We start from the raw sequence: 26,228 nt of genomic DNA, 5'->3' as shown, positions 1-26,228 counted from the left end.
TATGTGGTACTGTGCGAAAAACAGAACTGCTTCTTTTATTTTAGTGGCATTATTCAAAAGAATATCCATCTGGGCAGCTATATTGATGACTAAGGCTTTTCTTTCCTCCACAAGAGAAAAAGGCTATTAAAGGGTCTTGTCCAAGAGACCGTGTTTATTGTACGCGTATGGTTTGTATCAGTTGGCTTTGAAGCTGAGGCTGTGGTTGCACAGAGCTGTTCCTCCTTGATGTTGTGTGAGTTTGGGACAGGCTCTGACCACAGTTGTCGTCCCCCCTCCCTCACAACATGGGCTCCCTGTCAGGAGCTTCCTCGTCTCCTTCAGCAGCTGTTTGCTCCCCGAGCGCCACCACTCCCCACATATTTCTACTGAAGCTTTACTATTTGTTCCTTTTCCACCAGTATCGCTTGTTATTTGTTCTCAGGCTCGCCTTTCACCTTTTATCCTCTTTGGACGAGCATCAAATATTCCTGGTCCTTCCGTCTTTGTTGCCTCCCTATCCCTCCTTCCCTCCTCTGCCCCTTCTCTCCTCCCTCCTTTGTCTTCCTCCTCTCCTCCCTCTTCTCTCTCCCCCTCTCTTGCTCCCTAATTGGCTTTCATTGCCATTTCCTTCCAAGACGGGGAGTATCACTTTTTCCCAGACTCCCTGAACAAGCGAGAAAAGTTCAGCGTTACACTTATTTTCTGCCCTGGACGGACCTGAGCTGTTTCCTCAGTGAAGCTCAGAACTGGTACAGGTAGGTTTTACATTCCAGCTTTGCTAAATCTAACTTCTCCAGCTTTCAAGCTCAAGTGGCAGTGATAGAAACCATGGGTTTTAAAACCCACATATCTAATTTACTTTTTCTACATCTAGTTTACTGTCTCTAGCTTTACTATGTCTGGTTTTACTATGTTTATTGCACTCAGAATCTATCAGTCTATTGGAGTTCATGGCTCACATCACTATAAATATTGGAAGTAGTTGATTGGGTGAACAGTGCAAGTAAGAACAAAGACCAGAGGTTCATACTGCATACTCTATTGTTTACTGCCCTCTATCCGCTAAACATGACTGATGGAGCTCACTACAATGAGACTACACCAGGGACTACAAGAACACTGAAGTTGAGTTAGTTCAGACTACACCAGGGACTAAAAAACACAGAAGTTGAGTTAGTTTGTGACTTGAATTTCTGTTGTTTTGAATGTGTCTTAACCTTAGATGTATTCCGTTGTAGCCCTTTACAGTATAGGAAAAGGTTACATCTGTCTTCAGCAAAGACGGTAAGACCTTAAGTGGCGAAGGTGAGGACAGTAAGGGGAGGTAATGTGGGGATGGGCAGGAGAAGAGATGAGTGAGAGGTGAAAGGACATTACTGACTGCAGGCAGACCGGCAGCAGACAGATGGCCCCGTGCTGGAGTGCTATTTAGTCTGCGCGCCGCACACATTCCCCAGGGGAGCGGTTCCTTTAACTCCCCAGTCAGACATTTTCATGCAGAGATGCAGACGCTGAAGGAGTCCAGTGCTTCTGGAGCCAGGTAACAGCATAATGTTAAAGCTATTCCAGTAAACAAGGGCACCAAATCACGGCCCTTTCTGGTGATGGGAATGGAGTCGTTTTGGTCAGACAGTTAAAGGAGCTTTGGGGGAAAAGACAGCTGTTTTTCAAAGTATAAATGTAGCTTAAAAGGAAAGCTGATTTTCCTGGAGGCATTAACTTCAGAGAAATGCATTGCCTCAGGCCAAAGGTGTGAGTGTGTGTGTGAATGTGTGAGCTCTCGCTTTCTCATCTAAGAATCATTCAGGACAGATGTGTTTACTTTCATATGTGGACGGTCCAGGACATTTCTCCTTCAGTGCCCCTTCCAGCTGAGTGTGTGTGGCAGAGTTAATAATCCCCTTCCAGCCCGCCGAGTGTGTGAGGCAGAGTTAATAATCTAATAATAAACTTCTGCAAAGTTAATCAAGATGGAACGATCATGACAAGAGAAGGATCATTGCCGCATATTCCTGATTGTTAGTTGTTATTGGCTGTTGAATTCCCCTGTGGTTTGGTCTTACTAATAGGATAGATATGAGCTTATGTAACATCCTGAGTGCTTTCCCCATCATCAGCTGACTGCATACCACTGCTTTGCACGAGAATTAACTCCCAGACTGACTGAAGTCTGTTTTGGTTCAACCCAAGCGCACTCATGAACATTGAACTCGTCAGGTTACTTTAAAAAACAACAGCTGCAAATGATTCATGTTCCCCCCCTCCCCCCACATGCTCCTTGTCCCTTTTCCTGCAGAGTCTACAGACAACGCCTGGAGCTTACAAGTGATGTCGCCCTCCGAGAAGTGGTCACTCTCTCTGCTTGTCATGCTGCTGGCCAGTGTTTCGCACGAGCTTGACGACAACAAGATCCCCAGCCTGTGTTCTGGTAGTCCAGGTATCCCAGGATCCCCCGGGATGCACGGCAGCCCCGGTGTGCCAGGGAGGGATGGCAGAGACGGGCGTGATGCCCAAGCCGGGGCACCAGGGGAGAAAGGAGACAGGGGGGAACCAGGTGAAGTCGTCTGGCCGCCGCACTGCCAACACATAAACCCATAAAACTGCAGCACCCAAGCAAGACAGATGGCAAAGTCATTTTAGCAAAAGCCTGTGTATACTGGAGGAGGAATTGGCGCTGTGACACAGATGTCAAGTATAAATAACGCTGTAATGGCAGAAGCACACAGCCCCCAGGCTAACACATAACTGCAGGTGTGTCCTCTTGCATCAGCGAATGGCAGTATGTTCACTCATGACTACTGCTGCTCTGTTTTCTAGTATCTGTGATTGACAGTAGGCTATTTGTATGTTACTCTCAAACCTTCCCATAACGACTGCCCATAATGACTGCAGGTCTGTTTTCTAATATCTGTGATTGACAGTAGGCTATTTGTATGTTACTCTTAAACCTTCCCATAACGACTGCAGGTGTATCTTCTATTTGTGATTGACACTAGGCTATTACAGGTTACGCTCATGCCATCCCATTTGAGACTGTACTGTCTCCTTTGTCCTCCAGGTCAGACTGGTTCCAGGGGCCTCACTGGGGACCATGGTGACCCGGGGCCCAAAGGCGATCAGGGAAAAGATGGGGAGTGTGCTGTGGCCCCTAAGTCCGCCTTCAGCGCCAAGCTGTCAGACGCCAAGGCGGTACCGGTCGCAGGGAGTGACGCCATACGATTCGATCGGATCGTGCTAAACGAGCAGGGCGACTACAACGCCGAGACGGGCGTGTTCACCTGCCGAGTCCCGGGAGTGTACTACTTCACCGTCCACGCCACGGTCTACCGCGCCAGCCTGCAGTTCGACCTGATGAAGAACGGCTTCGCGCTGGCCTCCTATTTTCAGTTCTTTGGGAACTGGTCCAAACCGGCGTCGCTGTCGGGGGGAACGCTGACGCACCTGATTCCTGGCGATAAAGTCTGGGTTCAGATGGCCCTGGGAGAATACAACGGCTTCTATTCCAGTCCCAAAACAGACAGCACCTTCACAGGCTTCTTGGTGTACTCAGACTGGAAAAACTCGGCTGTGTTTGCATAGCTTATTGGCTGACAATTATGCATTATTGTGTCAGTTTATGTTATAGCCTATACTTTGGCACTGAGTGTGATCATACATCTTTGGGTTCTGTTTCAAAGGTACTTGAAAGGCACAAACCATGAGACTGCAGAAAGCAAAGTAAGGTCAGAATAAACATTATCTGGAGATAACTCGAGTGAGTTAATCACTCAACAGCTTTTCAATTTAATCAATGAAATGCTTTGATTGCCATTATCTTTGTACTGTACAGCTTTTTGTTTACATCAAGGCCAAAACATACAGTTCAGTGCTGGGCCATGGTCATGTTTGAACACTTTTATTCACACTTCCTGTTATGTTCATGCAGAAAGACATGTTGAGAGGATCACTGGTGGTCAGTTAGACATGCAGGCTGAAGTTGGCTTGGTTCCATCCCACAGTTATGCAAGAAGAGACACTGAAATACTGCTCTGTTTGGCTGCACTCTTGAAATCGAGCCAATAAAGCAGTGTTACTCATTGCGCGGCTCGCAAGCCACATGCGGCTCGTCAAGCTATAATTGGTGGCTCGCAGATTTCGCCAAATTTGGTTTTACTCATTTTGAGTAGGCCTAAACTGTTCGCCAAAGGCCATCATCTCTGGCCCCAGCTTGATAAAAACAAAAGTAGGCTCTGATTTAGCCTAGTCTACAGTATGACTTCAACGAGGTGATCTTAAGTTTCGTTCTGCTTACAGTATCTCACTGCCACTGCAACGCCTTTGAATGCAATCCGCTGCCCTGTTTACAAATGTTACAGCGGACTTAAACTGCCACCTTGTGGCGATAAGTTGTAATACATTTCACACAGCTGCATGAATCACGAAAAGCGCGAATGAAGTGGCCACTTCTAAATGGGACTCACTGTATGTGTTAACAGTCAATACATTGTTTCAAATGTGCTTCATAAACATACAATATTGCACTACAAAAACGCAAACATCTGAATTATACTTCACCCAAATACAGTATTGAAGGTGAAATGAAGTTATTAAGCCTTAATGGTGCTTCCTAATTGGGGTATTGTCAAACCTGCTACTACTAATACTAAAAATACAGCATGAAGAAAGTCAAAGACATGCATGCCAGCTTCCGCTCATCCCAGTATTAAAGTAAATCTGGTCTTAAATGAAAATGTATTGGCTGTGTTATTTCTTTTTTGTAGGATGTCCAATTTATATGTAAAAATGCACATTTGCAAAGGTGACTTAGTATGTTGTCGTAAAAGTGGCTCTCCTTTTGATTTTGCACTGCCAATGTGGCTCTTGTGAAAAAAATAGTGAGGATCACTGCAATAAAGCAATTGAGGGTGGATGTATAATTGCCAGCTGTAAAACCTTAACAATGTCTGTAATTCTAATACTTGGTAGACACAGAGTAGCATATGCGAAGCTTCTCTCTCATTCAACCTGAAAATTGTGTTCTTCTGTCAAACCATATTCTAGTCAGTTCCCTGATCTTGTTATTGAATTCACTACTAAAATACTGTTTTTACAGCCGATTCACAAATGACTTGTCATAAGAGCTAATAAAGTGTAGCTAATAGTATTCACATCATTTCCTTGAATAATCCCATGTTACTTTAATGAGAAGACCTTTTGTGATATTGTTAGAAAGTGGTAAATGGAAAGATGAGTGTTTAGGGGGAACTCTCAATGTTGCGATGACTGGACAAGTTATTGTGTCTAATTTGTTGAGCAGCTGTATTCCATTGTAATATACACATCAGACTAAAACTTTTCCTGTACGTTTATGATGTCATGTAATGTCTACGCATTCACCCAGACAACCCCTTTCCTGCTCCCTGGATCCATCCTTACTCTGCATTTGTCAGATAATAAAACTTTACTGATGGCTCTACACAGAAGAATATATTGAACAATCAAAATATACATAGCCATCTTCACAGATAATCTAATCATTTTTGTGTTGTCTTTTTGTAATAATATTATGTGAATCTGCTACATCAAATTGCTATAGTATGCGCAAGTAGGCTACCAACCCGTCTCAAATGTATGTCTTTAGACAGCCATTGTTGCATTCAATTGGAATATGTACAGTAAGGATTAACTGACTTGTAATCCCATCTAATAATCTAGACTAATGTGGAGGCTGCAAGGAAAGCAGTACAAACAGTCTGAAATCTAGACATGTTTTATTGAGTGTTCTCACATCACTTACATTCTCATCATCTTCACACCTTCTGAATACAAAAAAATACATAAACAGCTCAAAGCTGTATTCAAGGTCCCTGATCCCAGAAAACAAACTTCTGTTTTTATTGAACCCGTCATTGTAATCACCAGAAGCAGATATACAATTATGATCCCTCAAATGTCTGACAATGTCAAGGCACTAAGCAAGAAATGAACATGATGTTGTAACTATATAAAACCATACCTCAAGGAGAAATTATGGTATTAGATAGTGTTTACTACTGGTATTAGATAGTGTTTGGAAGCATGGATGTCTCTCATTTTAACATTTTTTGATCACCAATATGTCCATCTTTGTCTATAGTACACAAGATAGGTAAACAATTAAAATAAAAATGTTTTTCTTCATTTTGTCTCTTGCAACGGAATGTAAACAAGGGTTGCCCACTTTAAATTACCAGTGATGTTTGCGAGTCGGAACCGTGAACTTCAATTTCTGGAATTGACCAAAGCAGTAAAAACGACCAAAGCCTACTGCTAGGCCACGATAGCATGTTTTTTTGTCTGCTCGTCAGGTAGCGTATGCTTCTTAAGGCAAATGAAAACGGCTAACAGGTTCACTCTCATATTCATATATCAACAGCTGATTTCATATTCTGTTTTTCACCTTTTTGATAATTTTTCAAAAGAATGTAGGAATACTATTAAGCACTGAGAGGACATACATGGAAAACAAAGCATTTCACCAAGAGTATATATACTTATACTATATCTTCACAGTCGCCGTGTTCCCTACAACAACAACACCTTGATCAGAGGTATACAAAACCACTTCCAACATTCTGTCAACCCGTTCATGTGACATGAAAATCTGATTGTTGAGAAAAACAAATGCATAACAGTGGAATATCTTAACACATCATAATATCAAAAATAAATGATGCCATTGTAAGAAAGAAGCACAAATTAAGAAATAAATCCTCTGTGCATATGTGTTTGGAAGTGTATATGCACTGGAGTAGTTCTCACTCACACTGACCCTTATTCATGCAGTCCTTCACCACGCAGGGAGTATAAAACTATTGCAAGCATTACTATGGGTACAAAATATGTAGGCTAGATTCACATCATACAAAGTTGGCCATAGGTTTTCTTTTGTTTGTTTGTTTGTTTACATTTACGTCTGTTTGGTTTCAAATAAGACAGTGCTCATACTGACAGTGCGGAAAGGCCAAGAATGACGTGCCAACAATCCACAGTGTGTGATCCATCCTCATCAAGCCCCTGCACTATCAGCTGATAGCCTGAGATTGCTACTCGACACCCTAGAAAGCTCTCAACAGCAAGATCTCGCTTGGCATTAAGACGCAAAGCAAAGCGGGCCGAGGCCACTGGTCCATCAGAGATACACATCCATGGTCTGGAAGATCATGTGTCGGCAGAGCGGGCAGTTGCGCTGGTACACGGGCTGGGTGAGCAGGATGTCCGTGCAGCTGCGGCACAGGCAGAGGTGGCGGCAGGGCAGCAGCACCACCGTCTTGAAGCTGTCCTGGCAGATGACGCACTTCTTGCGCTCCTCCTGTTCCTGCAGCATGGTGAGGAGGCTGGAGTCCACCTCTGGAGACGGACACGGCTTGAGGCTGCTGCCCTCGTCTGCCGTCTGCAGCGGCCTGCTCGTGCTGGAGCTCGGCAAGAGGCGCTCGGAAGAGTGACCGGCCGGTGGCGGGGGCTGGTGAGCGAGGGGTCGGCGTGCGAGGCCCAGCGCGGGCTGTCCGTCACCACCAGCGGCGTTCCCAGCAGGCACCCTCTGCTCCGCTAGTATCTCCGGCTGCCCCGCATCCCCGTCCCCATCTGTCCGCACTGCCCGATGGCCAAAGCGGTGGCGGCTGCCGTGCCACACGGCCACCCTCTGCCGCAGGTTTCTCTCTAGCACGTACAAGCGATGGATAGGCACCTGCAGATGTCGAAGGGAGGGCACTGTGCTGATGTAGTGGGTGAGGCGGTTGGCTTGCTGTCTTGACAGCTCGGGGTTCAGGTAAATCGTGGTGCTCGCTACGACACCCACCGTGAACAACAGTCCATAAAAATTCAACAGGAAAATGCTGACAAAGATGTGGCCAAGGGAGGCCAGAAACTCCACAGCCGAGAGGCATGGCGTCCACAGGAAGACCGAGGCCCCGACCAGAGTGCTATACAGGAAGCTGAACACCGCCAAGGTCAGTTCCAAGATGTTTTGTAAGGGACAGAGGACTGTCTCCCAAAGACCAACGAGCACAGTGTAGAAATTCTGCGTGCTAATCAGCAGCAAGTTCACAATAGTGTTGGCTAAATAGACTACCAGGCTAAGGGCAATGCCACAGCCCTCCCATACGTGCTTCAGCACACTGTGTCCAGAAAGCAACCCACGGTGTAGAAGGTCCCTGGTTCGCAGCAGTACATGGGAGGCAAGGTAGCCTACCATCTTACAACTTTCCACCAGCCCTCCTATGAGCTGCTGTCCACCCCCAGCCAGGTTGTGAGTCAATACTGACACCCCTTCCGACATGGTGAACAGGCAGACGAGGGTGAGGTTCCAGCATTCTATCACAGAGTTTGTGAGCAACATGGGTAGGTGATGGATGAAGGAAATCAAGCCAATCAAAAGCCGGATCAGGGAATGAACAATGACAAAATTTAAATCCAGCAGGAAACAGGCTATTTCGAAACATTTTCCAATGGTACAAAATAAGAAGTTAACGACGCCCATGCCTGTTTTATCCTGTCCACCTCAATGGTCAACTGAATTCAGACACCCATGGGACTGGAGACTGGAGGCGTTTAAGACCACGGATCTGAAAACAGAGAATCAAGAAGATACAGTTCTAAGTCATAACAGGTACGCCACGGTATCTTTTGGTAGCCGAGTTAAACTCTTCAGCTAGACTAGCCATCTGTCTAGAAAGCTTACTGCCTCATATGACAGGCAGCGTCCAAAAGTCCACGAAGAGGATACCGTCACATTTATGTAATCTTTAACTCGCATAAAAAGTGGTTATAACTTCAATTAATTATAATGTTTCACAGCACAGTGACACATGCATAGCAGCCAACTGATCAAAAGAAACTATGATAAGATGTTAGCAATAGTCCAGTCTGGGCGGATGTTTGCATTCAAAAAGTTAGCTCACTAACGCTAGCTAGCTAGAAGCTACGACAGTTTGCTTACCAATCTAGCGAAAGATAAGATCCACATTCCTGCTTAATGGCGGTATAAGTCGGCCTGGTATACAGTTGTTGTGGGAATTCTTACTAATTGCCGATGTGAATAAATAACAACATGCCCGGACAGATACCTGCTACCATCATCGCGTTGTTTATGCTCGGTTATTGCACATTCTTCCTCACTGATAGCTAACAACGTAATCAGCCGTAGTGGCATGTCGATAGTACAGACCGCCTCCATCTGGACTGGAAGACGAATTGCATGCGTTGTAGATGTCTGCTTCTCTGTCACTTTTGTTCTTGCTTTCTCCTTCCTGAGTTGTACAAATTGCAAAACAAGTAACGTTGCAGCAGAGAGCTACAGTTCAGTCAGTGTTTTAAATGATCGTTGACTTTCTGAAGTCAAAAGGCGCAGGCCCTACCGTATGCAACGTCACGTTACACATTCACAGTACAATAAAAAATACCCTGTCTCCGAACCAATGCGCAAGCAAAAGTATAAAGTCGCTTGCATTTTAGAACAGTTCATCGATATTTATCGAAGTGTTCGATGAATGAATGCTTCAGGAACATTATTGATAGCCAACACAACGTTGAGGGGATGGGCACAGGCTGACTGGTTGTGTGATGGTCAGAGAAAGTTGTAGCTGCCACTGACTCAGTATCATTAGTAGCCAAGATTCATTCGTCACCACTTCAGTCACCACCGGAGACGTGGCTATGTACTTCTGCCATATTGCCAAGTTATCTCAACTCTAGCTAGCCTTGACAGATGACCACATCAACAGCGACAGCATCCAAATTAACTTCTTGATAAACGTGTAAAAGATAGGACAGTCGCGGTCAGAGATTATACCAGGAAATATCACAGGAAACTCAAAATGGTAAGAGATAAGGCCAAGGTAGCTAGCCGTAACGTTAGCAGCTTGTAGCTTGTTTAACTAACATTCGCTAGCGAGTCTCTTCTCAGACAGGTAATAGTTTTGAGTAAGTTGGGCAGCTTGCAATAATTGACCTACTGGATTTTGAACTACACTTTATCACGTTAACCACCAGGCGATATTGCTAGCTATTTTTGCTAACTGTTTGTAACGATTCTTGGTATCCTAATCCCTCTGTAAGCTAACGATAAATTAGCTGCTGTCATTCCATTCAGACAGGAGTTTGAACTAAGTTGTGTTTTGACTAGTTTTATATTGAGTGTGTTGTTTGGGAGTTGTTTATATGTGATTATAGTGGTCGTTTTGGCCATAGGTCAGAACATAGCAGGCCATTACATACATATTAAAACTTGTAGAGTTTATGAATAGCCCACTTCTCTGTTGAAATAGGATAAGCTAACGCTAGCCGTCTCAGTAGCATATCGAATCAAAGGTCTTATTTCGTGTTCGATCTGCAGTTACGTTAGCTTGTCTGCAGGGAGCTTATGGTCTTTTACAATGTGGTGGTGTAATAATATATTTTTTTACAATGTGGTGGTGTAATAATATAAATTAGCTAGTAATCTTTTACATCAGACGCAGTAATAGTTACACACATTATTGGTGATGTATCAAGTACAGACAGTGTAAGGCCATGCACAACTGACAAATGTAATAATGCAATACATTGTTCTTGAAATCCTTCAGCCAGCACTCTAGTCATGGAAAGAGCACTGTGGAAAGCTTTGTTTGTGATGTTCTGAAATAACTGTACATCTTTATTCATACCCATCTTAAATCACTGTAATTTGTAAGGATCCCTGCCCTAAATATTTGATTTAAAAAAATCAATTCAGCTTAAAAGTCTTCAGAAATCAGCATAATACACACTGCCTAAGAGGCCATTTGAATGTAGAAATGAAAACTCTGTATACAGGTCAATAAGTGGCAACACTGTAGTTGTGTTTATTCAGACTGAGTCCTCCCCTTTTGTTTCTAGGTGCTTTTGGCGGCCGCAGTGTGTACCAAGTCGGGTAAGCCCCTCTTGTCCCGGCAGTTTGTGGAGATGACGAGGACACGTATCGAGTGCCTCCTGGCGGCCTTTCCAAAGCTGATGAACGTGGGCAAGCAGCACACGTTTGTGGAGACTGACAGCATTCGCTACGTCTACCAGCCCCTGGAGAGGTTGTACATGGTCCTCCTCACCACCAAGAACAGCAACATCTTAGAGGACTTGGAGACCTTGCGGCTTTTCTCACGCGTGGTATGTCGGTGTGTGTGTGTGTGTGTGTGTGTGTGTGTGTGTGTGTGTGTGTGTGTGTGTGTGTATCGGGTCATTGTGAGTTAGTGCAGTGGTTCTCAACCAGTGTGCCGTGAGGTGTACCGTGGAATTTTGAGGAACATTTTATACAGGCTCATAGTTATAAAGTGGTTGTTATAAAGCAGCCTAATAGGCAATCTATTAATTAGCTCAGTCAGCATCATGTGAGCATATGCCTATCTATGGTCCCAGTTAATGAACACTCTAGAAAAAATATGGGCATAAGAATGAATTTATATGTGTGTGACATACTTCATAATCAGTAACCATATGTGTCTTGGCATTTTGGTTTGACTTTTGGTGTGTCTTAGACCCAAATAAGTTGAGAACTTCTGAGTTAGTGTATGTACTGCAGGTTTGTTGACATTTCACAATCAAACTGCCTGTCAGATCCCGGAGTACTGCCGCACGATGGACGAGGGGGAGATCTCGGACCACTGCTTTGAGCTCTTGTTCGCCTTTGATGAGATCGTGGCCCTGGGCTACAGAGAAAATGTCAACCTCACCCAGATCCGCACCTTCACAGAGATGGACTCCCATGAGGAGAGGGTGTTCCGCGCTGTCAGAGAGGTCAGTTTTGCAGTGTGTGGCCTGTGAAAGCAATATTTTAGAGTGATTTATTTTCTTTAGGAAATGATGGTACATTATAATTATACAAAAATTGTGCCTGTATAATAGAATATGTTTCTTTCTAATATAGAGTGTCTGCTTTTGAATTTCAAGTTCATGCAAATTTGGGCTGCAATGTGTAATCGATTAGTTGTCAATTATTGAATTAATCGGCAACTGTTTTGTTAATGGGTTCAGCGATTTTGTCACTTTTTTTGGAAAATACCTAAAAATTCTCTAATTGCCTTGACTTCAACTTGCGTGTGGACAAAGCAAAGCATTTGAAGGCATAATGAAACACTGATAACATTACAACAGTTTTATGACATTTGAAACAACTTCTATATAATTGTTAGTTGCAGCCCTGATATAGATATCATTTTGGGCAGACACAAACAAAAGGAAAATAAGTATTTGTTTTATGTTTTGCCCTATAACTAATCTGTTAAGAATGTGTGTTTCTGACATACCTGTTGCTACTACCAGTTGCTCCAGTATTAAACACTGTGTGTGTGTCCTGTGAGCACAGACCCAGGAGAGGGAGGCCAAGGCGGAGATGAGGAGGAAGGCCAAAGAGCTGCAGCAGGTCCGGAGGGACGCTGAGCGCAGCGGGAGGAAGGCCCCATCCTACGGGGGCTTTGGCGGGGCTAGCATAGCCTCCTCAGCTGGCCTCATCAAAGACACGTTTGAACCGGAGAAGCCCAGGATGGCTCCTGCTCCCGCCAGGTATCGCAAAATCTGCTCTGTGCTTTATTTATTTTGATTTAGTTCATCTGTTATTTTTATTGTTATAGTATTTAGCAGACAGCTTTTGTCTTCTGTAAGTAATTTCTTTTAAATTATTGTATTCATGGCTTAAAGTACTGTGATCTGGCAAGGTCTGTTTGAGAGATTCCACATCTATAAAGTTGCTTATGAACATGAGCTCACTTGTTGGAGAGTATTGATGGACTTTATCTAACCGTAAGGAAGTGCACTTCAATATACTTTTTATTGTGATGGGTCATGCTGCACTGTGAGCACACCAAGGCACTTTCCTATCAACTGGGTTGTTGAAATGGCAATAAACTTCAACTTGACATAAGTAAGATCTCCGTGGTATGACACTGAAATGAGGTGGATTAATTTTTTGGTTGTGCCATGACATGTCCCCCTACAGAGCGAGTGGTCCAAACAAGGCCCTGAAGCTGGGCTCCCGCGGGAAGGAGGTGGAGAACTTTGTGGACAAACTGAAGTCTGAAGGGGAGAACATCATCATGCCTGTTACAGGAAAGAAGCAGTCAGACACCAGCAAAGCCCTACCACCACCAATCAACACCGAGAGGTACAGTACTGCACACCCTTCCTCAAGTGTCTCATGCACACCTGGAGCACATCTGGAGGAAACCATGGCACTATGGGATGTTAATACACTTCTGTGTCAATAGTGGATATGTATACAAAAATGAGTGTTCATTTAAGTCAATGCGGACACTTCAATTTATGCATCAAAGAATCTGCCCGCTGAAGTGCTCCCTTCCTTGACAGTGTTCATTTGAGGGTGGAAGAGAAGGTGTCCCTGGCCTGCGGCCGCGACGGGGGCTTGCAGAACATGGAGGTCACTGGCATCATCACGCTCCGAATCAGCGACGACAAGAACAGCCGCGTTCGTCTGCACCTCGCCAACAATGACAAAAAAGGAGCTCAGCTACAGGTAGGAAGATAACCTTATTATCAAGCAGAGCTCAGCTACAGGTAGGAAGATAACCTTATCAGGCAGAGCTCAGCTACAGGTAGGAAGATAACCTTATCAGGCAGAGCTCAGCTACAGGTAGGAAGATAACCTTATCAGGCAGAGCTCAGCTACAGGTAGGAAGATAACCTTATCAGGCAGAGCTCAGCTACAGGTAGGAAGATAACCTTATCAGGCAGAGCTCAGCTACAGGTAGGAAGATAACCTTATCAGGCAGAGCTTGCAGAAAGGAGCGTTTTCCTCCCCCATTGGCCTTATTCACACGGTGGCAATTGTAAACCAAAACGAGGCTATGGGGTACACAAACTAGAGGATTGTTGTGTTCTATGCATTCGCCAGTAGGGGGGAAGAACAAGTATGATATAGTGAGTGTACCCATAGCCTTGTTTTGGTGCGCAGTGGCTGCCGTGTGAATAAGGTGAATATGGACGGCTGCTATCTGATCATGATTGGTAGCCAAGAAATCCATGTAAATGTCAGGTGTACTTGATTGTTCTGCAAGAGTAGTCAGTCACAACTGTATGAATAGATTGTGCTGCTGCTGATTCTGATGTAAGGCCGTTCACCTCTCTGTGTCAGACTCACCCCAACGTGGACAAGAAGCTCTTCTCCTCTGAGTGTGTGATTGGACTGAAGAATGCAGAGAAGTCTTTCCCTCTAAACAATGATGTAGGGGTTCTGAAATGGAGAGTCCAAACCACTGACGAGGCCCTCATTCCTCTCACAAGTATGTTTGATTGATTTCTGACGTCTGCGGTCCACTTTCATTGCTGTTGTGTACTGCTCCCTGGTAACCCTCTGCTTGTATTGTTCTTGTAGTAAACTGCTGGCCCTCAGAGAGCTCCACTGGGTGTGATGTCAACATCGAGTACGAACTGCACGAGGAGAATCTGGAACTCAAAGACGTTGCCATTGCGATTCCCCTGCCGTGAGTCCACTGGGTTTATGAAATAGCATTTTAAGCTCCGATGTTTTGGCCCTTAAGCCAATTTTTATTTAAAAACTTTATTTAGAATGAATTATTGTGACAATAGATTGATTGCTGTAAGGAGGTGAAGTGTATCCTTGGGCTGAGTAATTTAATTGCGTAAATAAATGAGTAAATGAATGTTGCTAAACTTTGTTTGGCTTAATTAACAAGCTCTTATATTTGGTCAGTTACAAATAAGAAATCATCAAGTCTGACAGACCAATTCAATTACAATATCCGCTGCCTCCTGCTGGATGATCAGGGGCACTGCCGGCGGTGATCTGGGTGCATGAAGCACTGAGCGGAACACGCAGGTTCATGGCAGGATAGGAGTTGGCTACTTTTTTCACCGCACATTTAGACATGGATGTGCTGCTGGTTCTCTTTGAGTGTCCATGTTCTGATGGGTTGTCCTTTGGTTCAGGTCGGGCGTGGGAGCACCTGTGATTGGAGATGTGGACGGCGAGTATCGCCATGACAGCAGACGGAACATTCTGGTGTGGTCTTTCCCAGTCATCGACGCCGATAACAAGACTGGCAGCATGGAGTTCAGCATTGCCGGCCAAACCAGCGACTTCTTTCCAATCAGTGTGTCTTTCGTCTCCACAAACAACTTCTGTGATATACAGGCAAGTTTTTCACGTCATCAGCACACAGTTGACATGACACATACACTTGGACAAAACACAACCACTTGTGGCAAAATACTGTAACTGTAACTATAACAGTCTTTAACATACAGATGTCTATTTTAAGACATTAGCCTTTTGTTGGCCTTACAGTTTTATCATTTTTATTTTTTATCTCCTTCTAGGTTCTCAATGTCACCGCTGTCGATGGAGATAGCCAAGTGAAATTCTCCACAGAAACATCATTTGTGGCGGACAAATATGAAATATTGTAACAAAAAAAGTGATACTAAAATCATTTATATTTTTATGGGTTATGAACCCATCAATTGGATTTTCCCTTCAGAATAGAATTTATTTTGTGACGGTATTGATGTGTACATAATACAGTTGACCGAGAAGAAGAAAATATACGTTTAAAGTATTAAAAGTTAAAATAAACCAAATATTGACATACAGCACCAGATTGCCAAGGATTCAGCCTGAGTGGTTGAACAACACCCACAGTGCTCTTAAAACTGAACTCAGCAGGTCTGTCCAAAAGGCATGAAATGTCCTCATCCCCCAAATGCCCTTTCTGTTGTGATTATTCACACATGGTTGTGCTTAGATGGCATCTTGTTTTTATGTATCATTACATTTCCCAGAGCATCAACATTACTGAACTCCTATTGAGTTAGAGGAAGTATCAGCTCCATATCAGCTGCCTATATTGGGGAAATGGCTATGAACGGCACATATGGTAAATTCCCCATTGATTTTTTTTTTGAAGGCGCATAGATTGATATGTGCCAGTATATGTTATTTAATGCTGACATTTTAGTCATTTTAAGTGCTTGGCTTTACTTTATTCCATATTAACTATTTACTCAGTTTTAAGTCAGTTCTGGTTTCTGTGGACTATTAATATATGTCCGGGTTCCCTCACTCTTGCGGTTTTGGCTGAAGCAAAGTGCTTCCTGTTGTTTTGTGTGTGTGTACAGTATATCCCTAGAAAGGATGAGAACAGGGGTTTGTAGAGAACAGCTCAACAAATGCCTTCTTTTTTTTACTGAATGCACTTTTTTTGTTACTTAAGATCATAGCATCCAAGGGACATGTACAGGTAGGTCATTTATAACAATGCTTCAGTTCCTGTAGTTCTTGAATTGTCTTTGTTAACGGTATTTGTGAACTACTTTATGTAGCCTCACATTTCTGCTACAAGAGTATCTTTTTGTACCTGTACATGTAAAATCATGGAACTTTATTATCAAATGTTGGAGTAATGACATTCCAGTCTACAAATTCATATAATATAAACTTTAATAAAAGCAATTGTTAACTGATTTCTGTTGAACGTGTACCTTGTTTTAATTTGCTTGTTGGTACAACAACATAGCAGAATATTGTGTTACTCAAAATGCAGAGTATAATTGTCACTACTTGGCAGAGCATAGATCATTATAGTGCAGTTTAATTTAATAAACTGGAGCGTGTATGTGGATCCTGGTTTATATTTTACAATTTACTTAGACACAGTCCATGGTAAGACAAAACTCAACTGTAGATAAAAGCAATGTTTTAAACTAACATACCATTTACTTAATGAAGCAATCCCCAGTGCTGTTTTCAGTGATTTCTCCTGAAATTGGTCTTTTCTCAACCTTCCCACTCTCAGCACCTTCAAAAAGCATCACAAGGTCATCCTATGGATTTTAGATCAAAGAAAAATCAGCATCTTGAACATAGACAGAAAAAAAAACACAAAAGCTCCACATGGTATCAGATGGTTCAAAGTGAAATCAACATTTGTTTTACTGCAAGTCTTAAGGGCTGTGACAGTGAGAGGCAGGAAATTGCATGCATTCTGAGGGAATATGAGGAATGTCCTTTTGCGTGCAATACAACACACAAAAGTACAAACAGACCTTTTTTAAGGGTTTTCTTGGCATTACCTTGTTAGATTTGGGGAAGCGTTATAGAAATGTAGGTTTTGTTTGAGGGTGAATTCACTTTTTGAGTTTGGCAAAAGCAATTTCATATATAATTTTATTTCTGATACTTTTAGATTAGTAAGAAAGGGTCTTTATAGAATCAGATCTTTATATTGTCCATAAAGTGACATGAAGTTCTTCTCAGCTCTCTTTCTACACTGCAGATGTGCAGAGTGAAATGCTTGACCCAACCTTGACACTTCTACAGTCTTAGATTTGGCCTTGGAAATAACATTCATTGTAGCTTGGAATAACCATTTTTTTCGATAAACTCTTCAAGGGCAGATGTAGGCTAATGTGAAGAAAATTCTCCATATTGAAACTTTATCCAGCATACAGAATTAGCAGAACCTAGCTATAGTAAAATACTGAGGGCCCTCATCGTCAGGAGGGTGGACACAAGTCTCCACCATACCATGGTAAGCAAAGAGAGGGAGTGCCACACACCAAACCATGTTTGGGTCGTAGCCCAAAGACAGTCCAGTCCACTGCCGACTGAGTCTTCTGAAGGTAACGCAGCAGATCAAGCTCTGGTCCCAGGACTCTGCCACAGGACTCGCTGAAAAGGTAAGCTTCAAATCTTGCCATTATGACTTCGGTAGCCTAGAGGAGACTAGATCAGTTACTGAAATGTGTGGGCTATTTTACATTGCAACAGCATTTAATAAATGACAAACATTTGGAATAGTATGAGCATTACCGTTCACTGATGTTAGAGTAAACTAAACAAGACATCCTTTAGAGCAGTGTTTCTCAAAGTGTGGTCCGCAAGCTATCCTAAGTGGTCCACGAGCAGATGTGGTAGAGTATAATATAGATGAGTTGTTTGCAATATTGAACCAACTTGTATGTAAATCCAAACAGTTCTACAACACTGCAAGCTACGCCAGTTTAAATCATATGAATTCTCTGACACAATAAGCAGGGTGCAAAGACAATAAGCAAGGTGGTTTGGCCTATTGTGTAATACTGTTGAAGTAGGTGGTACTCTTTTTTTAGCTAGGTGGTCTGAGGGTTTTTTTTATTGGTTAAGTGGTCCTGGGTCTGAAAAAGTTTGAGAAACACAGAGGAAAGAATAAGATAAAAAACATTTGTTAAAGAATGATGTTTTAATACATTCCTGTGGTAATATAATATCTCGGCTCATTAATCCTTCAAAATGTTTGAAATTCCTCAGAATGTTTCAGTGAATCATTTTGTCAGAGCTGTCACATTATTACCATTGAGAACCATAAGGGGGCACTAGAGCATTGTCTCAAGAAATATTTACGATCACAACTATGAAGTCTCCAGACCAGTGAGTTAAACTGAACTCTCCTGCCAGCCCAAATTTTTCAGCTGAGTTTGTTAGTGTAGAAACAAATTAGTTGGACATTGAAGTGTTTTCAGTGATAGAACAGAGATAGCATATAGGAGGGGCATCCTGTTTGTAATGATGGAAATTTGTTGGTTTATAAACATTAGTACAACAGAGGAGTGGCAACTACGGAGTAGGCCTTCACTGGTGCCAACAGACCATGACCAGAGGCGTGACCACTGAGGGTTCATAGCACTACAAACCAAACCAGCACAGTGACCTCAGGACTAAAACCAGCCCAGCATCAGCCCACACTTTGATATAAAAGGTGAGTTTTAATTGCACTCTTGCAGGTTTAACCTTGCAGATATAAAAATACTTGAGCAAATTGAGCATAATTGAAAGAATCTTTGTAATTAGATTTAACCAGCATGCCCACAGTTTGCAGTAAAAATGTAAGCAGTATATTTAGCCTTATAAGGTGTCAGTACTACGTTTAACTAAGTTTATTTCTAAGAGATGAACAGACAGTATGATTGATTCACATGTTTGCTTGCTCTAAGATTATATGCAACTCTCTTTTAACAAATAAAAGGACACAGAGTAAATGGCAGTTGGACAAGTTAAACTTTGACATAAAAACCACCCAATTTAACGACCTCGGCAATGCCAATGAGCACTTTCTGGTATGAACACTTCTTAATCATAGAACCCTTAGGAGGGGGTCATCTTAAACACTTTTTACAACTGTGTGTGTGTGTGTGTGTTTGTGAGAGAGAGACAAACAGAGAGAGAGAGAGTGTGTGTGTGTGTGTGTGTGTGTGTGTGTGTGTGTGTGTGTACGTACATGTCTCGGAGAAGTTTTAAGTTGAACAGTATTTCAATTATTCATTCAGCAAGCTATGGGCCTCAGCGTTGCACACACACACACACTACACCCAGTGTTGGGGCCTTCCACTTCCTCCCCTCCCACTGTGGGTGAGGCCAGTGGACTCCTCTGGTAGCCGCTGTGGAGCGATGGTAATTAAACTTTAATGTGTGGTTTAAAGCCCAGCGCAACATGAGCCTGTGAGCAGCGGTAATGACAGGCTGTAGTCTTCGCATTCCTCTCTGCACTGTACCGCACGGTCCCATGGCTGAGTGACATATCAAAAGTTCAAACAAACAAAATTCCCCACATTCCCAGCGACACTGTTTTCTCTTCACTTTCACATGTTCTGGTGGGTTATTATGGGCTGTCAGCTGTCGTTATTCATACATCCATTCCTGTGGTTTTGCAGCTGTTGATTTGACTAATCTATTGTCAGGAGACTTTCTTAGATTATGCATCTTTGGTCTGCAATGGTCTGCTGGGTCAGTTGTTTCTGAGGGAAGCATTATCCCTGTCTGTTCTAAGCCTTGGGGGTAAACTAGCACAGATGTGTGATTTTAGATGTTTGAAAGAATGAATGAAATATGGAAAATCAAAGCAAATGTTTTATTGTCGTGGGTACAAAGCAAGCTTTAATGGGGACAGTACAATGTTCCACACACAGTCAGCACTGTGTGTACTGTCACTATGTTTGGAAAACGTAAGATTACAGGTTCTTTCCAACCCCCCCAACCCCAACCCCTTTCTCTGGATGGAAATCAAGTTGTGTGTTAAAGAAAGCTATGCGTCTGACTGAGGTGGCAGAGGTAGATTTTGGCAACAAACGTCCGTCTGCAATCCTCCAGGAGGCAGCCGCCCAGAAACCCCTTTTAAGGACTCAGACAGAAACTCAGACAGAAATTCACTGTGTTTTTCACTGTCTTCCATTTTTAGACCTCTTGCTTTTTTACTTCTCTAACTGCTCACTAGGCTGCCAGCGTGAGTCCCGGCCCAGCAGCACAAGTCCACATGGGCTCTGAACAAGCAAGGAGTTCTTGAGTCCGAATAATGCCTGCTTTGTGTCCTGCTAGGAGGGGTCTCCAGCACAGGAAAGCAGTACGAGTGCGAGGGAAGGAGTGAGAGTCACATCAGATGATCATGGAGTGTGTGTGTGTGTGTGTCGCTCTCCCGCAGGCGTAGAGCACGTCGCACATCGTCGCGGTCCCCTCTGACAACATGACAGCTCGTCCTCCTGTGGGGCGGTCAGTGCAAGAGCTACAAAGCGTGGATAACCACCTGCCGCATCTCTCGGCCTTTCCTTACAGTTGTCTGTGTGGAATTTTTTAAGAGACTCTCGTCTAGAAGGCCAGACAGTTGCCCATTTCAGCAGTTTATTTCCTATGCCACAGGGAATCACTAGCAGGTAAGGTACATTTCCTGTATTTTTCTGTATTAACATTCTGAATCAAGTCACATTTTCAAATAGGAATAAACCACCTCATTAGAATTTGTTATCTGAAATATTCTTTATGTGTAATGTGTAATAGATAATTAGTGTTGCATCTGGAATGTCTTCCAGAGGCAAAACATTTTGCTATGCTGTTGTAGGCCTACTTCTGTAAAGCATTGCAATAAAATCTGCCAAGTAGCCTATCGATCGTTATACTTTGCTGTTAATGGCAGAGAGGCAGAGTATTATTATCCAGGAAAAATTATGTAGTCCAATCCATTCCAGAGTGTTGGTAGCTCTGTTAAAAGTTAGTTCTTACTCTTGTCAACAGTCCACAGTGTGGTGCCAAGTATTTGTTTGTACTCCCCTCCACTGGGGAGTCAGTGTCTTATCTTCAGAGCAGCCACAACAACAGATGTAGCCTGGCACTAGCTGTAATGTCTGGAGCTTGGAATCAACACAAGCCTGAGATGGTAGGCTACGCCAGCCAAAAGGTTTGGCAGAGTCTTCCGCTGTTAGGGGAAATGGATAAGCCTGATAGAAATAGTTCTGGTCCTTTCTGGACCTCTGACCTGGTTGGTGTCATGTTAGTGATTCTATGGTGTTCTCCCTGTAGATGCACATGTTCCCTCTCAGTCTGGATAGTAAGATGGCGTGCAGGACATTGTCCTGGTTGAGTTGGACCCTCTCCATCCTTACTTATGATCTACTTAGCTGTCAAAGCAAGTGATCAAATCACCTGTATTGTTTAGGTGGAATTGGGAATGGAATAAACTTTAGACTGTGCTGCACTTGATGCCAATTGTTTACCTGAAAGGTAGGTAAAGACCTGCTGAGGCATAAGAAGGAATTGTTTTATTTAAAGATAGGTAGAGACCTACTTAAACACAAAACATGAGGTAATAATGTTTGGTGCAAACTAGAGCAAAATGAAAGGGTCATGTATTGCAGATTGGGATGGATCTACCACAGGCATACACGCGATTAGACTTTTCAATTGACATGTTGTCATGACAACCGGAGTTTTAAGTTACCCGGAAAGTGTCAACTGACAGTCGAAAAGTTTCCACTAGGTGGCACTGAAGAACAATAGGAAATGTGTTCTGATGCCTTATAGGCCCACTCACAGGGAAACATTGAGCAGTTTGGTTTGTTTCTCATTGAGCCGCTTCCTATTGGGACATATTTGCCATTCACTGACCTTAAGCCTTTAGCCAAAGGCATGAAAGGACCCAGGTTTATTTGACTCTCTGTCTCTGCTTCAGTCAGTCTGTCCCAGATGTTTTGGGGATGTCACGGGGCTTTCCGTGTGATGCAGAGCACCACGGCCATGTGGTCAGCAGGTCTCTAAGCATTGGGTTTTGGGCGTCCGGCCCCTTCCCCAGTACACCGCTGGGATTATCGGCACACAAAAGACCCCTTTGTGCCAACACCATTGGAATTCTTGTTGAGCGCCGCGTCTTTGGGAAGCAAACCGTCAAAGGCAATGGAACATTTGATGCGAGAGCTGGAGTGGAATATCATGTGAGTGTAGAGGTGATGAGTCATTTCCAAGCGGTGGGATCTTGGTCTCTCTCCCTGGTCCCTGGTCTCGCTTTGGTTGGCTCATCTGGGCACGCATCAGACGAAGCATCATCAGGCCTCTGGTGAAAACACAGAAGAAAACCTCAGGATTTATAATGCACTGATGATGATTATTGCTGTGCTGTATTGATGACCACAGGCAAAATGTTATTAACATGAGAACATATAACTCTAACTGTGTGTGTGTGTGTGTGTGTGTGTGTGTGTGTGTGTGTGTGTGTGTGTGTGTGTGTGTGTTATGGAGTGGTTAAACTGTGACATTAATGCCCATGCCGTCATTAAAATGTTCCTCCTCCCCTCCAACTACCCCCACGTGCACACACACACACACACAAGCACACACACACACACACAGCACATCTTTATGGCACTGCCAAAGAAGACATTGTGAAACATAGTGAATGTATGAAGCCTGATGTGGAGTTCTTGCTTAGCTGTAAATTATGCATACCTCCTCACAGGGGGTGCTAGGAGGATTTTAGGCCTGAGAGATATGTGCTGAGTGAAAACTCTCTCTCTAAGCCTCCAAACTGCACTCAGAATCCTCATCATAGCCAGCCAGCATAGGCCAAATCACTGTTTTCACTATTTTGTGAATATTGAGTGAATTTGTGAGTGATCATTATTCACAAAAAAAGTTTAAACCAAATGTACTACTATTGTATGAGCACGAGAACATCTCAGTCAGAGAGTAAAACTTTTCCAAAGTGTGTGGGTAGGTGTGTGGATTGGAGAGCAAACTTGCCCAAGCCAGAGGGATTTATTGACCTAGATTGTTGATGGATGGATGGATTTTAAGGGCTCTACATGTCCCTGTCGTTTAACTATCTTGCCTCTACTTCAGTTTGCCTCCAATCACACCTGTATCTTCAATCACACAACCATGCTCTTCTCTACATTTCATTCCCTCTCTCCCTCTCTTTCTTTCTCCATCCCTCTCCCTCTCTCTTTCTTTCTCTCTCTTTTCTCTCTCTCCCTCTCTTTCTTTCTCTCCTTCCCATTTCATTCTATCTCTCTCCCTATTTCTCTCTCCCTCCCTCCCTCTCTCCCTGGCTGGCTTAAGGATCTGTCCTCAGGGGCTTTTGACTACTGGGGCAGGAATGCATGGCTTAGTTTGTTGTCTGCCGTTCAGCATGTAGAGACGAGTCCTCCCCACCAGCCTGGATTCTGTGAGGTGGCGGACAGTGCCAGGCTTTGTGTGTGTGTGTGTGTGTGTGTGTGTGTGTGTGTGAGAGAGAGAGGGGACTGAACTCATTCAGTTCTCAAAGACTGGCATGTCTCTCTTCTCAGCTCTCTCTGCTTCCCTCAACTAAATATCAAAATGGTAAATTGAAATGTTTCTGCCTGTACAAATGTTTCTACCTGTAGTTAATGCAGTGTGTATATTGGAGGTGTAGTTGTGATTTGAGTACATTAGAAGTACATTTAAAGCTCATTGCATTCCATTGCACTCCATTCCTTTTTGTTTTGCTTTAAAGAAACCTCTCTGGAGAGCTGAATTAGTCTCCATCGTAGAGAGAATGTTTGACATGCATTTTAAAGGCTGTTCTCCTTTCTTGTTTCAGGATCTTTATATGCCAGAGGATGTCAATGGTAACGCCATGGACATGAACGTTTTCAACAGGAACTTGACAGAGAGAGGCAAACACATGCATCAGGTGTTCCAGGTGAGCCTCCGTCAGCTGCAGTAGCCGAGGGGCAAGTGTTTATCCACAGCCAGTGCCTCGTTAGCAAGTGCCCTAATTGACATGATCACTCAATTGGACTAATTAACTTCACTGCTATAAGAGGAAACACTTTGAAATATTACCTTTTGCAGTGCATAACATATATGAAATATTATTATCTCAGTGGTTCTTAAACTGGGGGTTGGGATCCTCAGGGCGGTCGCCAAAAATATGGGAGAGGTCGCGAAATGATTTGCAGTCTGCTACCATTGACATTCCTATGAGAGAAGACATTTTTTTGCCTCTGCCCATGTCTTTGGGGGGTCACCAGACAAAAGGTTTAAGAACCACTGCTCTATCTCACGGCATGTTTAGGAATGATTTTTAGTTTTATTATTTTTCAGCCGATTTGTCTGCAGATCCAGTGTTTGTATTTGGTATACATGTGAATTGACAGATTAAGGCTATAATTTGAAGTCAAGTACTTCAAATAATTTAGAAACATTAGCTAAATGAATAATCCTTTTTTGTTTATATATTATATATGTACATTTCATAAAATCTCTAATGATTTTGAACTGAACTGAGGTGAACTGAGCGGATTTTTTGTTTTTGCCAAAAAGTTTGTCAACAACTCTCTCTTTTTCACCTCAGAGCACCCCTCTTGATCTCATTGAGGTCGGAAAAGGGCTGAAGTTCCAGACGGACCGCCCACACCTGGTCAGCCTGGGAAATGGCCGCTTCAGTACAGCTATCACTCTTTTGCCACTTCCAGAGGGTAAGACATGACAACACGACAATGTAACAAAATTGGTCTAGACCTTGCAAAAAAATGATTGTGTGTGTGTGTGTGCGTGTGTGCGTGTGCGTGTGTGTGTGTGTGTGTGTGTGCGTGTGTGCGTGTGTGTTTGTGCGTGTGTGTGTGTGCCTCAATATACACTGTAAAGCTAAAAGAGCTGTAAACACTACTACTACAAACCCTATTATGACTGTTAGACCTCGTATCTGCAGTAAATGGATAGCTTTTTTTTTTTCAAATAATCTCATCAACAAGAAAATAAATGCCATAGAAATAAAAACAGACCACAACCACAATAGCCTCACACTCCCATGCATCCACAGCCCCCTTATGCGGAGGCATGAGTTCTGATTTCCATTGTGCAGAATGTCTGGAATGAGAGGTCAGAATTGAATACCACAATATTGTAATATACACAAACAAATTGTAATATACACAATCAATCTCACCACTTATTCGTGATTCTTCAGCACAAACATAAATTACATTATTTATAGCATATAATATGTTCAGGGCAGTAACAAGACAGAAATTAAAACTTATTGTCATACCACCATCCTGAAATTGTTTGTGTAGAGTCGGTGAGGTGGAGGAGGAGTTGAGAGTTGTTTTGAATCTGGTAGATTACTCAAATGAGGATGTTGTGTTCTGTGTGTTACAGAGGGCCAAAATAATTGCTTCTATATCAACCGTCTCTTTGTGGTGCAGGATTTGTTTTTCTATAAAAAATGGTTGTAAACAAGAGATGTCATGAAAAAGGCCACTTTGTGTGCATAGAGAAACGGATCAGCAATTCTCTCTCTTCCTGTTTATATATAATATAATACGCTTCCTTTTATAGACATCTCAGGATGAACATCATATTTTCCAGCGACAAACATTCTCTTGTGAGCAAACAGAAAAGACAGTGGTGTGTATTGTCTCCTGCTGTCTGTCTTTGCCGGAGTTGACAGGGCCGTGACCCGACCCTGTCATAATCCCTATTTTGGAGCATGCTACTCCTGGGCCGCTCTCATGAGCTGCTCTTCTGACAGCTGACTTACAAAGGATCTACGAACAACACGTGGAAAAAACAAGTGTGCAAAGAAAGCACATATTGTAGCCATATAGTGGTACATAGGTTTGTCCTGACAGTGTATTTGGGGAAACCAGGTGACATTGATTGCATGGATTGGGTTTTTAAAATCAGCATCCCACATGCTGTCAAAAAAGGGGTATAAACACAAATGTGCAGAGCCAACCCCATAGACAAAGACAGAGACAAGTGAAGTCAAATTGAGCCCCTTTTCCGAGTGAAGCCCTATTGTACTGTACATCCTCAGGGTCAGTTGAGTGATAACACGTGACGATAAACAACGGGCTGAAACACAGTAAGTCGTCTGGTAGCCGCGCTAAAAAAATTGATAACATGCAGACTGATCCAAGTTCAAGTGCAGCTTTTTGGAAGGTGATTTGTTCCGACGTAGTGCCAACCCAATAAAATTAATTGT

At 43.1% G+C, this 26,228-nt stretch overlaps 4 protein-coding genes across 9 annotated transcripts in view; 3 read left to right on the top strand and 1 right to left on the bottom strand.

Annotated features, from left to right (window-relative positions):
* The first annotated feature begins 609 nt into the window (after window positions 1-609).
* Window positions 610-5,125, top strand: c1qtnf5 (C1q and TNF related 5). Its single transcript, XM_042067874.1, has 3 exons — window positions 610-737; window positions 2,279-2,536; window positions 3,041-5,125. The coding sequence occupies exons 2-3, from the start codon at window positions 2,311-2,313 to the stop codon at window positions 3,559-3,561; spliced, it is 747 nt and encodes a 248-aa protein (XP_041923808.1). The 5' UTR covers window positions 610-737; window positions 2,279-2,310; the 3' UTR covers window positions 3,562-5,125.
* Window positions 5,126-5,715: 590 nt separating this feature from the next.
* On the bottom strand, window positions 5,716-9,200 carry rnf26 (ring finger protein 26). Of its 2 annotated transcripts, none has more exons than XM_042067873.1 (2): window positions 9,066-9,200; window positions 5,716-8,564 (listed from the first exon to the last, which is right to left on the bottom strand). In XM_042067873.1, the coding sequence occupies exon 2, from the start codon at window positions 8,477-8,479 to the stop codon at window positions 7,133-7,135; it is 1,347 nt and encodes a 448-aa protein (XP_041923807.1). In that variant the 5' UTR covers window positions 8,480-8,564; window positions 9,066-9,200; the 3' UTR covers window positions 5,716-7,132. The 2 variants fall into 2 exon arrangements, with proteins under 2 accessions (XP_041923807.1, XP_041923806.1); XM_042067872.1 differs by having other exon boundaries at window positions 8,939-9,198.
* A 386-nt stretch (window positions 9,201-9,586) lies between these two features.
* Window positions 9,587-16,443, top strand: arcn1b (archain 1b). The gene is made up of 10 exons (XM_042067871.1): window positions 9,587-9,818; window positions 10,855-11,118; window positions 11,566-11,745; window positions 12,314-12,510; window positions 12,944-13,108; window positions 13,312-13,477; window positions 14,096-14,243; window positions 14,336-14,444; window positions 14,911-15,115; window positions 15,301-16,443. The coding sequence occupies exons 1-10, from the start codon at window positions 9,816-9,818 to the stop codon at window positions 15,388-15,390; spliced, it is 1,527 nt and encodes a 508-aa protein (XP_041923805.1). The 5' UTR covers window positions 9,587-9,815; the 3' UTR covers window positions 15,391-16,443.
* Window positions 16,444-18,622: 2,179 nt separating this feature from the next.
* phldb1b (pleckstrin homology-like domain, family B, member 1b) overlaps window positions 18,623-26,228 on the top strand; it is a 59,818-nt gene continuing 52,212 nt past the window's right edge. For 2 of the 5 annotated variants that reach the window (XM_042067867.1, XM_042067865.1), the window contains exons 1-3: window positions 21,922-22,212; window positions 23,838-23,939; window positions 24,594-24,717. In XM_042067867.1, the coding sequence (XP_041923801.1) occupies window positions 21,979-22,212; window positions 23,838-23,939; window positions 24,594-24,717 (460 nt within the window). In that variant the 5' untranslated portion in view covers window positions 21,922-21,978. Of the gene's footprint in view, window positions 18,717-20,432; window positions 20,662-21,918; window positions 22,213-23,837; window positions 23,940-24,593; window positions 24,718-26,228 lie in introns of those variants that run through there. The other 3 variants (XM_042067868.1, XM_042067866.1, XM_042067864.1) reach the window with 3 other exon arrangements.

This window comes from Alosa sapidissima, chromosome 17, assembly GCF_018492685.1.
Source record: "Alosa sapidissima isolate fAloSap1 chromosome 17, fAloSap1.pri, whole genome shotgun sequence".
NCBI lineage: Eukaryota > Metazoa > Chordata > Actinopteri > Clupeiformes > Clupeidae > Alosa > Alosa sapidissima.
Note: the sequence above shows the minus strand (reverse complement) of the source record. Positions and strands in the feature narration are given on the sequence as shown.